The sequence below is a fragment of the Petaurus breviceps genome, unplaced genomic scaffold (assembly GCF_028583685.1).
Source record: "Petaurus breviceps papuanus isolate PSGF00001 unplaced genomic scaffold, PetGlider_PUasm1.0 90747, whole genome shotgun sequence".
In the NCBI taxonomy this organism is placed as follows: domain Eukaryota; kingdom Metazoa; phylum Chordata; class Mammalia; order Diprotodontia; family Petauridae; genus Petaurus; species Petaurus breviceps.
Genome location: NW_027187334.1, coordinates 23,595 through 36,907, shown reverse-complemented (window position 1 = coordinate 36,907; position 13,313 = coordinate 23,595). Strand labels below are relative to the sequence as shown.

The following is a 13,313-nucleotide window of genomic DNA, read 5'->3' as shown; positions in this document are numbered from 1 at the left end:
TGAGAACAATGCAAGAAAATTATGAAATGAGAGTCAACAGCCTGACTGAAGAAAATAATACCTTAAAAAACAGACTGACTCAAATGGCAAAGGAGGCTCAAAAAGGCAATGAGGAGAAGAATGCCTTAAAAAGTCGAATTTGCCAGATGGAAAAAGAATCTCAAAAGCTCACTGAGGAGAATCATTGCTTCAGAATTAGATTGGAGCAAATGGAAGCTAATGACTTTATGAGAAATCAAGATGCTGTCAAACAGATCCAAACAAATGAAAGAATAGAAGGCAATGTGAAATATCTCATGGGAAAAACCACTGACCTGGAAAATAGATCCAGGAGAGATAATTTAAAAATTATTGGACTACCTGAAAGCCATGACCAAAGTAAGAACCTAGAAAGCATCCTCCAGGAAGTTCTCAAAGAAAACTGCCCTAATGTTTTAGAACGAGAGGGCAAAATAGAGGTTGAAAGAATCCACCGATCACCTCCTGAAAAAGATCCCAAAAAGAAAACTCCTAGGAATGTTATAGCCAGGTTCCGAAATTCCCAGATTAAGGAGAGAATATTACAAGCAGCCAGGAAGAAACAATTTGAATATTGTGGAAACACAGTCAGGATAACCCAGGATCTGGCAGCTTCTACACTGAGGGATCGAAGGGCCTGGAATGTGATATTCCGGAGGACACAGGAGCTGGGATTAAAACCAAGAGTCACCTACCCAGCCAAACTGAGTATCATGTTTCAGGGGAAAATATGGTCATTCAGTGGAATAGAGAACTTTCAAGCATTCTTGCTGAAAAAAACAGAGTTGAATAGAAAATTTGACATTTAGATACAAGAAGCAAGAGAAGCATGAGAAGGTAAACAGGGAAAAGAAATCATAAGGAACCTATCAAAGCTGAACTATTTTTTTTTTAAGCACTAGGGGTTGGGTGACTTGCTCGGGGTTGCATGGCCAGTTGTTGTTTCTGGGTGTGGTGCTGAGTGTCTGGGCCTGGATTTGACCTGGGTCCTCCCGGCACTGGAGCCGGTGCTCTTGCTCGCTGAGCCACCTGGCCAAAGTTGAACTATTAACATTCCTACATGGAAAAACAATAATTGTAACTTATGAAACCTTTCTCAGTAGTTGAAGGGATTAGAAATACATATATATGTCTTTATATGAGGGTATGCGGGCACATGAATACATATGTGAATGTGTGTATATACTTTTACAGATATACATAGATAGGGGGCACAGGACCAATTTAACAGGAAGGGATGATACTTAAAAGGTGAAATTAAGAGGTGAGAGGAATATAATGAGAGGAGATGGGGAGAGATAGAGTGGGGCAAACTATCTCATACAGAAGAGGCAAGGGGAAATGGTTACAATGGAGGGGAAGAATAGGAAGGCAAAAGGGAATAGGTCAACCTTATTCCTATTGAATCTGGCCTGAGGAGGGAGGGAAATACACACTAAATAGGGGATCTCACCCTCCAGGAGAACAGGGGGGAAGGGGATGTGAGGGGGGATGATGGAAGGGAGGGCAGGCTGGGGGGGAGGAAAGTTGGAAGCACCCACTTTTGAAAAGGGACAGGATCAAAGTAGAGAATAGAACAAGTGGGAGGTGGGATAGGAGGGAGGGTAATATAGTCAGTCTTTTACCAATACATCTACTACGTTATTGTTTTGCATTAGCCGCACATGTACAACCTATACTGAACTGCTTGTCTCCCCAGTGGGGATGGGTGGCAGGGGGGGAAGGGAATGAATCTGGAATTGAAAGTTTTAAAATCAAATATTCAAATATATATATATATATATATGTGTGTGTGTGTGTGTGTGTGTGTGTGTATAAAAAAGATTTAAAGAATTAAAAGCTCTTAACAATGAAAAAATTAAAAAAAAACAGTAATAACCCAGGAGTAGTCAAGTAAGTGAAAGTTTAATTGGCCATCAGTTTGGAAACCTCCAAGGTAGAAAGGTGGGAAAGGCAATTATAGACTCTGTGGTCTCCCTAACCCCCTTGCTTTTAGTGTGTGTGAGGGAGTAGAAATAGGGGCAGGAATGAGGGTGGTGAGAATATTCTAATTTCTTTGGCTTGTTTCATGAACTATGCTAGTATTTTAATGCCAAAGCTCTTTTTAGATAATCAAGCTCCTCCATGTTTCAAACCAGTCTATATGTGTGGATCCAGAGGAAGCCCTTAGTGGAGAGGGAAAGGATGTTGTATTCCAGCTCCCTGGGCCAGTACTGGTTTTGTACACACACATACATATATATAACTGGTTATATATATGTGTATATATATATACATACATACATATAGTTGCATATATGAATATGTAGATATATATACTTATATCACACATGCCTATATGCTTGTATATGTTGTATTGTATATGCATGCATATATATACACATGCGTACATAGTAATTATTTTATATATGTTGTTATATATAAATATATAAAAATTATGTTATATATAAAAAAAAAGAAAACCTCAAGAGGGGTCACTAAGAGGCAGACATGACTAAAAAATGACTGAATAACAACTGATAACATTGGAACGCCAGCTCTGATAGGTCCTGTGATGTCTCCTCCATTACAATCTCCTCTATTACATTCTTTGTGTCCCCAGGGCTTAGCATACTGCCTGAATAGTGCTTAACAAATGCTTGTAGATATTAACAATGTATGTACAAAAAAAAATAAAACTAATCACAGAACAACAAAAGAAAATGTTTGTTGTCTAGGACTAACCTTGAGGATGGACTTCTGCTTTGTCCACTGAGGACCACCACGTTGGATGCTGGATGATCATTTTCTGGGGTCCACTGCAACTCTCGAATTTTAACTACAAAGTGATAAAGGGGTCACAATCTGCATCAGTGGAAGGTGGAATCACACCAATGAAAGCACATTCGAAGATTAGAAGTACAAGTTAGTAATCTTAGGCTGAGCCTGCTGGGGAGGAATTAATCAAAACTGCCTGCTTTGTAAACCTGAAAATTTGGAAACTCATGCCCATGAGTTTTAACCACAAAACTGAGCCAATGCATTGTAATGAAACAAACACTGGAGTTAGGAAACCAAGCCTCTCATCTTAGCTTTGCCACCAGCTGTGTAAATGGGGGTGGGGGGGGGCCCCCTGCTGGGTGGGGTAATGGATAGAACACCTGGCCTGGAGTCAGGAAGACCTGAATTCAAATGCAGCCTCAGTTTACTAGCTGTGTGCAAGTCTTTTAATTCCTATTTGCTTAAGTTTTCTCATCTGCAAAATGGGACTAATAGCACCTACCCCCTCCCTTGGGGTTGTGAGGAACAAATGAGACAATAATTGGCACATAAGTCATGTTCAACTCTTCCATACCCTGTAGACCCTATCATGCCAGTACTGTCCATGGGATTTTCTTGGCTTTCTATTTCCTTATCCAGCTCATTTTACAGATGAGGAAACTGAGGCAAACAGGATTAATTGACTTGTCTAGGGGTACACAGCTAGTAAGTGTCTGAGGTCAGATTTGAACTCAGGTATTCCTGATTCCAAGTCCAGTGCTCTATATACTGTGCCACCTAGCTGCCTCTGTATATAAGTGTTAGTGATTATTGTTATCTGAGCTTCAGCTTCTTCATTTGGCAAGAATTTATCAAGGACCTGACACATAGATTCTCTCACACACACACACACACACACACACACGGTAAAGGAGCTAAGACAGATTTATGAATTCATAATCTCAAGGAGTTCATAAATTTGTCAAATGAGAGAGCTGTACAGCAGACGATAAAGTTGGCTTCCAGCTCTGATGGTTTGTGTTTACTTTCTTTCCCTACCTCTTCATGTTCTCCTGTGACTCCATTTTGCAGAAGAATTAGAGGGAAAATCATAAAAGCCCAAAGCAGTTTATTAAAGGAGAATGACATCTATGTCCACGTATGTAACCTTGTCTCTATCACCCGCCAATTCCAACATGTCCACATTCATTATTAAACAGCCCAAGGGAGCGGCCTCCTTGTCCAAGAGGGCTTGCTGCTCAGAGGGGTGTAACACGTGGCCTGTGCCAGGTCTGGGTGGCTGCCCTGTTTGTGTGTGCTTCTTTATGCAGGATGGTATCAGCCAGTGCTGGGACGGAAGGAGAATGGGGCTGTGAGTGGGACAGCTCAGTGGCCTATGGGGGATGGGCCTCATGAGCTCTGTACAATGTGGCCAGCTGAGTAAGCTGCTTACATAGGTCCACCATTTACCACTCTGGGAAAAATCCCTAAATATATTCAACACAAGTATAATATTTGTCATTTTTTCCTTCTATTTTAATCTCATAGTTTTTTATTCTACCTTTTTTCTCCTTGTACCTTTTCATTTTTTTTACTTAGAAAGTCATGTCTCCCCTGTCCCTGCAAATGGCAAAGTGTGATATAAAAACTCACCATTTTCAATCATCTTGGCAATACCACTGTGATATTTTCACAGACGAATTGGGTTTCACAGGCAAACTGCTGCAGTTTTAATTTAGAAGGTTATGTCCATTGAGACTCATTCATAATGAATCATTTTTCCAACTGATGAGAGCTTTTATGTTCAATCTCATTTCTCATGTTAATTTAAAGGTCAAGGCTATTGCATGTGAGTTGACAATTTTTTTGGTAATGAGTACTGTCTGGGGTGTTCAGTTCCTTTGGCCTTTAATTTTCTTGGGCCAAGTATCTGAAGGACACTGGATATTTACAAATGCAGAATTACACATCCTGGACCTTAGTTGGGAAGAAAGAAAGAAAGGAACTGGCTGAGGAAGTAAGAGAGGTTCAGAGCAAGTCAGATTTAAAGCTGAAAAGGACTTTAGACAAAGAACCTCTTCGATTGGGATATGCAGGGAAACACTAAATTCACTGTGGGAAAAAAAAAAAAACAGTGATAGGGTCACATGGAAGAAACAAGGTTCTGGGGATTCTGGGAAAGAAAGGACAACTAGGAATCCCAGTTTACTCTGGGATTTTCACCCAGGGCAAGTAAGTCACTTAGCCTCACTGGCTCCTCACCAAAAAATGGAATAATCCCTTGACCATATTTAGAGTAGTAAAGTGTTCTGAATACCCTATGTAGTTCTTAGGCCAGCTATACTATTTTTTTTTAAGCAGTTGAGGTTAAGTAACTTGCCCAAGGTTACACAGCCAGTCATTTTGTGTGGGTGTTAAGTATCTGAGGCCGGAACTGATCCCAGGTCTCCCAGGGTGCCACCCCGACCACCCCGGCCACCCCCCAGCTATACTATTTTTGACACCATTAAGAAAATTCACCGGGCAAGTACTCTTCTCCTGTGATCTGACAGTCTTTGGGGGAATAGTGCCACTGAGGGGGTTGGCTATTATTTCCACTTTAGATGTGGAAGTTGACAAGATTTGAACGTAGATATGATTCTACTTTTTCCCAAAGAGTATCTCTTCCTCCCCCCTCCCCCCCAAAAAAGATCAAACTTATTCATTCTGGAGAGAAGGAAACTGAGGTCCAAGGAGGGAGGGGACTTGCCTGAGATCAGACAAGCTCTGCAGTCTGGGGTGACTGGGGAAGGAAGAACTGCAGGCAGGTGTATTTGTGCTTGAAACATATACCTCTTTATTGCTTATTCATCAAAGACATTTGGGACTTTCAAGACCAGCCCAATGAGGTTAGGCAGACCTCCCGGCACCTATCTGCTGTCCGGCCTTTTCCCCAGTGGGGTGGCACTGGGAAAGGCATTTTGCCAGGGAAATTCAAAGGCCGGCCCGGCCTACAATACACACAGTTAGTAAAGTCCCAAATGTCTTTTAATAAAATGGATCCTGAAATGGGGCAGCCGGCGGCCGGTGCCCTGGTCTGGGGTGACCGCCCCAGGCCGCCCTTACTGTACAGGCATACTTACTACAGCTGCGGCTGGCTCTCGCGCCTGCCCCGCGGACGCACTTGTCCCAACGAGCTCTAGTGGGAGGCCTAGGGGGAGGCCAAGGCATTATGGGGAAGGGGGTGTCCAAGGACTCCTGGGCTTCTGCTCCAGGGTTTAGCTCAGTCTCGGGCTAACCACTTCCAAGTACGAATGGGTAACGCCCTGGAACGTCCCTTTGTCACCGAACCCGGTGGGCCGCGACGTCACTTCCGCCCAGCTCCCGCGTGTCGCGCGCTCTCTGCCCAGCCTTAAAGGCCTCTGAGCTCTGAAGCCGAAGGGACAAAGGGGGGGGGGGGGGGGCGGGGCTGGCCCTGGTTATCACACATCCCTTTATAGCACTCAAACCAGAGGATTCCCGGCAATCCCAGCAGCTCAAGGATTTAGAGCTTGGCCTCATGGAGTGGACGGAGCTCAGGTATGGTCTGATTGACGATTCTCATTATCCTTTCCCTCATTTTATAGAGGAAACTGCGGGCCAACACAGGAAATAACCGAGAGAGTTAAAAATGTGTGACCTTGAACAATGGAGGCAGGAGAACTAGCCCAGACATTGATTCTCCCAAGGTATCAGAAGCCGCCCTAATTCTGCCATCCCTCCCCTCTTTGTGACCTGAAACTCTAGCGCAGTCTGGATTCTGCAGACTCTGGAAGCTTGCCTGCCTGGCCTGGTGCTAAATATCTGGGAAGTCTACTTTCCTATTTAGAGGCCTCACAAAGCAATGATACACAGAGGCAGCTCCCAAATTGCTAACAGGACAAGTCAGGTTCCCAAAGTTCATTTGTGGCTTGGCATGTTTGGAACTCACTTGCATTCCCCATAGAAAAGATGATGTATAAAATTAGTGGCTTGATTCCCAGGTCAGCCCACAAAACCTATTTAGCCCATAATGTAGTCGAAATACTTTGCATTTGCAATGAAATGTAGAAAATGCTATGTTCAGTCCTAGTAATTACACAAAACAGGAAACAATGTACACTGAATAAAAAATACTCTTTAATTTATCTTGATTGCTGGTACTTCAGGAAAAAGCAGGTTACACAAAACAGGAAATGATGTCGAATAAAAAGTAGGGTTTAATTTATCTTGATTGCTAGTGCTTGAGGAAAACAAGTTTAATTAGAGGAGAATGCAGAGATGGAGAATGCAGAGATAGAGAAAGAGGGAGATTTTAATGGAGATTGTGAAGGGGCACTAGGCACTGGACGGTTCACTTCAAAGCATGTCTATGTCCAGCCTCTTTCTTTCCTTTGCCTTGTGACAGGTGTATCCAACTCAAACTACTTATGTTCCATAGCCATGATTAGGGTCATTGTTTTGACTTACAAAGGAAGGAAGATGGAAGGGGAGGGAGATATTTTCCTGAGGTAATTGGGCAAGAATTGGAAGAAAAATAATGTGTGTTACTGTCATAAAAGAAATTACCTGAGATGGAATTAAAGAGGGAGAACAACTGCTGGGCTCTCCTAAAAATACTATTGGGTTTTCCTGAACCTTTGGGTGCAGACAGCTCCCCTTCTCCATGCTAAAGGGAGGGGAGACCCCATCAAATGAGATGGAGAAGCCCATATTTAAGAGAGGACAAGTACAAGAATTGAACCATACATCTAGTGAGATGGGAACACATGTTGCTGCCATGATGTCTTAAAAGCACCAAGGGAAGTAGAAAAAATTTTGGAATCATATCTAGGTTCAAATCTTGTCTCTTTCCACATCTAAAGTTGAAATAATAACCACCCCCCTCAGTGGACCTACAGCCCCCTCAAAGGGAACTAGATAGGGTATACAGAACACTTTACTACTCTAAATATGGTTAAGGGATTATTCCATTTTTTTGGTGAGGAACCTGAGGCCCTGGGTGAAAATCCCAAAGTAAACTGGGATTGATCCTAGTGTCCTTTCTTTCCCAGAATCCCCAGAACCTCATTTCTGCTTTCTTTCTATCACTGTTTTTTTTCCCATAGTGAATTTAGTGTTTCCCTGCAGAAATACACACACACACACACACACACACACACACACACACACACACCACACCCCCCACAGTGCTTTGCTAGTTTAGATTATTATTCCAGTGAAACAGGTAACATATATTAGGGCAGAGTGTCAGTTTTTAATCCTGATTTTACAAGTACAGAGGGACATGAGGCATAAGGTGTCCTAAAACCTGAGATGGTGTTGATTGCAGCCGTGGTTCTTGCTTCAGCATCTTGCTTCATTTTGCTTGAAAGACATAAAAGGAGGGGGTGTTAGAATTCTACATGTGGCTCAAAAGAATTTTCACTGGATGTTTTCTACTGGTGAGACTGTTTTGGAGCTTATCTACGAAACCCACTATGGCTTACATCAATTCAGTTACTTACTTGAATACCTTTAAGGTAGGGTTTTGTTGGACTTTGCTCTTTGTTTGGGATATGCAGGCTTTGGGAAGAGGAGATTTGTCTTGATTGTGGATTTCGGAGGTAACTCACCAAAGATGGAATCTAGAACTAGAAAGAAGGAATATGGTACATGTTAGGATTTGATGAATTCTTTTTCTGTCATTTCAAGCAATATTTTTTCTTATTACTGGAGATCTAGAAATCATCAGCCTAAAAGCAATAATCATTTTGGATGGAGGAGTTGGTGACTGAAATGAATGGGCAATGAGTTAAAGGCCATATATAGCCAGTCAGGTAAGACATTTTATTCCTTCTTTTTGGAAACCCAGACCAGGAAATTTGCATGTAAAGAATCAGCTAACAACAGCCCCCCTTTCCCCATGGTTACAGTCTCTCTTACTTTATTTGTACAATTGTGGCTGATAAAATTTAACTCCCAAGATGTGGCAAGATATGATAATCACTGGCCTAAGAACTAGATAGGGTATACTACATACTATTATATAGGGTATATTTCGAATTTAGCCCTTAGAAATAGCCGTCACATGCAGTGATACTATGTTTGGTCAGCCTCATATCATTTCATAATGACTCCCCTCTATTCCTGTTCACCTACTACCTTTAATGATTTAAACTGGATTTCTTCCCTGGTAGAATGGAAAAAGTATCTCCCCCTGCCCCCAACCATTCCTTGAAGTGTCTTTAAATACTTTATTGTAACATTAAATTAAGTCCTGGCCCTTTCTACATCTTTTGGTAAATGGGAACCTGCTTACAACCAATATAGGAAAATGCTGATTCTCTGTCATGGTAGGTTTGGGGCTTAATAAACTATAAAACTTGGGCTTGAACACCAATAATAATTCTGAACATGAGAGTTATTAGTAAATGAATATTTTCTTGAGGGAGGCTGTGAAATATCTCCATTTCCTAAGATGATTAGGAATTTCACAATTTCTAACATTTATAATTTCCCCCCAGATTTATCAAATTCTCTGGATTTCATACAATGTTATATTTGAGGGAACCTCAGAGGTCATATGTATTAAGTCTATATGAAGCATGAACACCTTTCTCCAAACGTCCCCCCCAAAAAAGCCCCCAGACCTCTAGCCTCTGCTTCTCTCCTTTCTGAAATGAACACCAGTAGAGAAATCCAGAAAACTTGTTCTCCTGATTTTTACAGGTGCTCTGATCAATGTGTACAAGCAAATGACTATTAACAGAGGAATGGCACACATACATGCTGTACTTTCATTCTTTTCTGGAGGGCTGTCTCCTTTGTTTGGACAGTCAGTTGCTGTTTGTTGTCTAAGGTGGTCAGCGCATCAAAGTACTCCTCCTCCTCCTCCTCTTCCTCTTCCTCCTCCTCCTCCTCCTCTTCCCCCTCCCCCATCTCCTCTTCCTCGAGTTCTTCTGTAGGCTTAGTAACTTCTGCTTCTGAAATGTAAGTTTCTTCCCCCTTTTCAGACATTTTGTCTTCAGATCTAGGAAAAGGTTAGAAAAAGAAGGTTAGAAGGAATACTCGTGGTGGGTTTGCTCAGTTAGACTTCCACAGTGTCCCAAGGATTTCTTGGTTCCTCTAGCTTTAGGTCTTCTCCCCCAGAGGAAGCTCTTTTAGGAAGTCTTTGGGGAAAGAGAGTGGGTTGGCTGGCTAAACACTTCATATTCTTCCCTTCCAATTTAGTCCTCACATTGAGGGGGGAACTGGTGAAAAGACTGTGATGATGCCTGTTTTACAGTTGAGTAAATGGACATTAATAGTTTTAATGATGTTCTCTAAGCTACAGAAATCCTTGAATGATGGACCCCAGAAGTAAACCTTACATTATACAGAGATTCAAAGAAACGGAGGCCTAGAGATGGCAGATGCTAAGACTTTTCAGAGGTCATATAGTAAATGAGACTGAATCCAGGTCCTGTGACTATAGGAGTTCAAGGCATCTGACTACATGCATGTTTATTTTATATACATACATACACACATATACACATATTTTGTTTTGGTCTGTACTTACCCTTCATACCCATCGAACTCTTTGAACCTGTCATATCCTTGATATACTTGGTATCTTTTGTACCCTTGATACCTTTGATGCCCTTGGCATCTTTCAGCATTATCCATGGCCTCTGATCCTACCAAGTCAGTTACCTTGGGCCTAAAAACACAAACTGCCCACTTCGGCAGGATTTTATTGGCTCTGGCCACCATTGCTACAATGTGACACAATGGGCTTGTCAGAGACCCCGCCTCTTGACCCCTCCCCCAGCCTCATTTGTTTGGTCGATTGTTTTCTCCTTAGTGGGGCTGCTAGAGTCATCACTGTAGTTGTCTTGTAATCAAGTGAAAAAAATCCTGTCTGGAAGAGGCAGGGGGTCAAAAAAACATGTTCTGTAAAGGAATTCGTTCTACTTGAAATGAAGTTCCTGAGGTCACTGGCACCTGGAAATGGAGAATTCGCCCCTTTCTGGCACCTGATGGAGCTGCCCTCATTTCCATCAATAAATATTTCCTTCCTGAAAGTCTGTTCTGTAGGGGACACATGCCGTGTGGGGACACAAGGAAAAGGCTTCAGATCAGGGCCCACCTTTTCAAGGAGTTTTTCATGTTGCTGGGGAGATGAGATGTATATCATTCTTCTCCTCTTTAAAATGACCACACACACTCACGCACTCACACACTCACGCACTCACACTGAGATCTCCAAACAGCCAGTGTACAGTAATGGGTCAGTGAATGGGACACACACTATGGGTTAGACTCAGTCTTGCTCAGACTCCCTCCAACCGTCAGAGAGATTGAGAAAGGGGAGAATTCCTTGGTCTGGAGAGGGTTTAGATACGATTTCTCGGCTTTGAAGGACACATAAGGAGGAAAATGGCAGGAGTGGCATGTGAGGGGGGGAGGTGGACATGCACAGCCATGCCCTGAGGGTGGCACCGGGTCCACATTCTTGTTGGGGGGGGGGGAGGTTGGGGGAAAGAGAATGGTAGAGGATGAGACTTGTACAGTTCAAGGGAATGGTCTAAAGAACCAACCAGACAAAGAAACCAGATTGAAAACAGTTTCCTACCTGGAGGCAGCGGTGAAGTGAACATTGAGGGAGGGCGCCGGATAGGAAGCCAGGAGGCCTGACATAGCAGCTGATTTCACCACATTGTTTCCCCCCCCCCCCCCCACCCAAGCTGCTTGACTTTCACCAAGGGTAGTAAGGGATAGAGTTGGAAGAGAGTCTGTCTGATCCAGACCTCTCCCGTTCCAGGCCCGCAGTCAGACAGCCAGGTGGTGGCAGAGTTCTGATTCAAAGGCCAGCTTCTGAATCCCAAGCCATTGCTTTCTCCTGAGCCAGCTCACGTGCCTTGGACACTTCATGTTTAGCTCCTGGATCTCCTCTGCCTGGCTCCTGCGGCCAAGTGGGCCTGGAATGCTCCCCAGAGGAGCCAGGGGACTCCCTGCGGCTGTGTTTCTGCTGTGATCCCCAGTGCTCTCTCCCTTTTTGCTCCTTTGCTTCCCTGATGGCAGAAGAAAGTAGCCTTAGCTATACCTATCGAAATTCCCTGAGAAGCTGTGTGTGCTGGGCCCTGCTCCATGTGAAGGTGCTGCCATTGTGGCTGTACAGTCCAGTCAGTGGGCCAGACGACAAGGATGGTATTGAGGTTTACAATTGGCTTTGAGACATGGGGCTGAAATCTTCTTACATTACCTAGAGCTGTGACCATGCGAAAGTCAGCTTCTCAGATCCTCAGTTTCTTCATCTATAAAATGGAAATAAGAACCCCTATCACATCCTTGTGGGAATCAAATGAAACAATGTGTGTAAAGTTCTTTGTAAGCCTTCAAGCCCTATCTCAATATCCCTCTTGTTTCCATGTAGAAGAGGGAGAGTTTGTTGTGGCTGGAGAAAGCCAAGTAAGACTTCTTGGAACATAGGCAGTGTTTGAAATCAGTGAAAAGGGTGAGCAGAGGAACAGTGTGGGCCTGTGGGACAGGAAATGGCAAGTTCAATCTAAAGTCATTTATGTAGTAGTTGCTAGGCATGGGGGCCGGGCACTGAGGATGGGTGCTGGGCACTAGGCACTGGGGCTGGGGACTGGGTGCTAGGGGCTGAGCTCGGAAGTCTTGGCACTGGACCTGGACACTGGGAGCTGGGCACTGGGCCTGGGGCCTGGATGCTGGGACCTAGACACTGGGACTGGGTGCTTGGTGCTATGCACTGGGACTGGGGACTGGGTGCTGGAGGCTGAGCACTGGGGCTGGGCGCTGAGTGCTGGGCACGTGGGCCTGGGTACAGGGGCTGTGGGCTGGGAACTGGGGCTGGGCAATGGGGGCTGAGCCCTGGGGCTGCCTTCTGAGGCCTGGACACTGGGCTGTGTACTCGGCATGGGGAATGGACGGTGGGCCTGGGCACTGGGGCTGGGCGCTGAGGGCTGGGCACTGGGACTGGGGGCTGGGCACTGGAGCTGGGCACTGGGGATAGATGCTGGAAGCTGGGCACTGAGACTGGAGGCTGGTCACTGTGGCTGGGTGTTGGGGGCTGGGCACTGGGGCTGGAAACTGGAGGCTGGGCACTGAGGGCTTGGCACGGGGGCCTGGGCACTGGGGCTAGGAGCTGGGGCCTGGGGCTGGGCGCTGAGGGCTGGGCACTGTGTTTTGGTGTTGGACATGGGGAATGGGTGATGGGGCTGGACACCGGGACTGGGCATTAAGACTGGTGGCTGGGTACTGGGGCTGGGGCCTGGAGGCTGTGCCTGGGGACTGGGACTGGGCACTGAGGATAGGTGCTGGCCACTGGGACCCAGGTACTGGGGCTTGGGGCTGGCCACTGAGGCTGTGAGCTGGCCACTTGGCCTGGGGCCTGGGTGCTGGGCACTAGGGCTGGGTGCTGGGTACTGGGGCCTGGATAGTGGGGCTTTGGTCTAGGCACTGGGGATGGGCCCTGAGGACTATGCACTGGGGGCTGGGTGCTGGGCATGGGGAATAGGTGGTGGGGCTGGGCACTGGGGCTCAGCACGGAGGGCTTGTCACTGAGACTG

General features: G+C 45.0%; 1 protein-coding gene across 1 annotated transcript in view; it reads right to left on the bottom strand.

The window, feature by feature from the left end:
• Positions 1-12,310: 12,310 nt before the first annotated feature.
• The window catches only part of LOC138145745 (uncharacterized), a 3,018-nt gene continuing 2,015 nt past the window's right edge, over positions 12,311-13,313 (bottom strand). Inside the window, 1 exon segment of the mRNA XM_069067375.1 lies at positions 12,311-12,975. Within this exon segment, the coding sequence (XP_068923476.1) occupies positions 12,311-12,975 (665 nt within the window).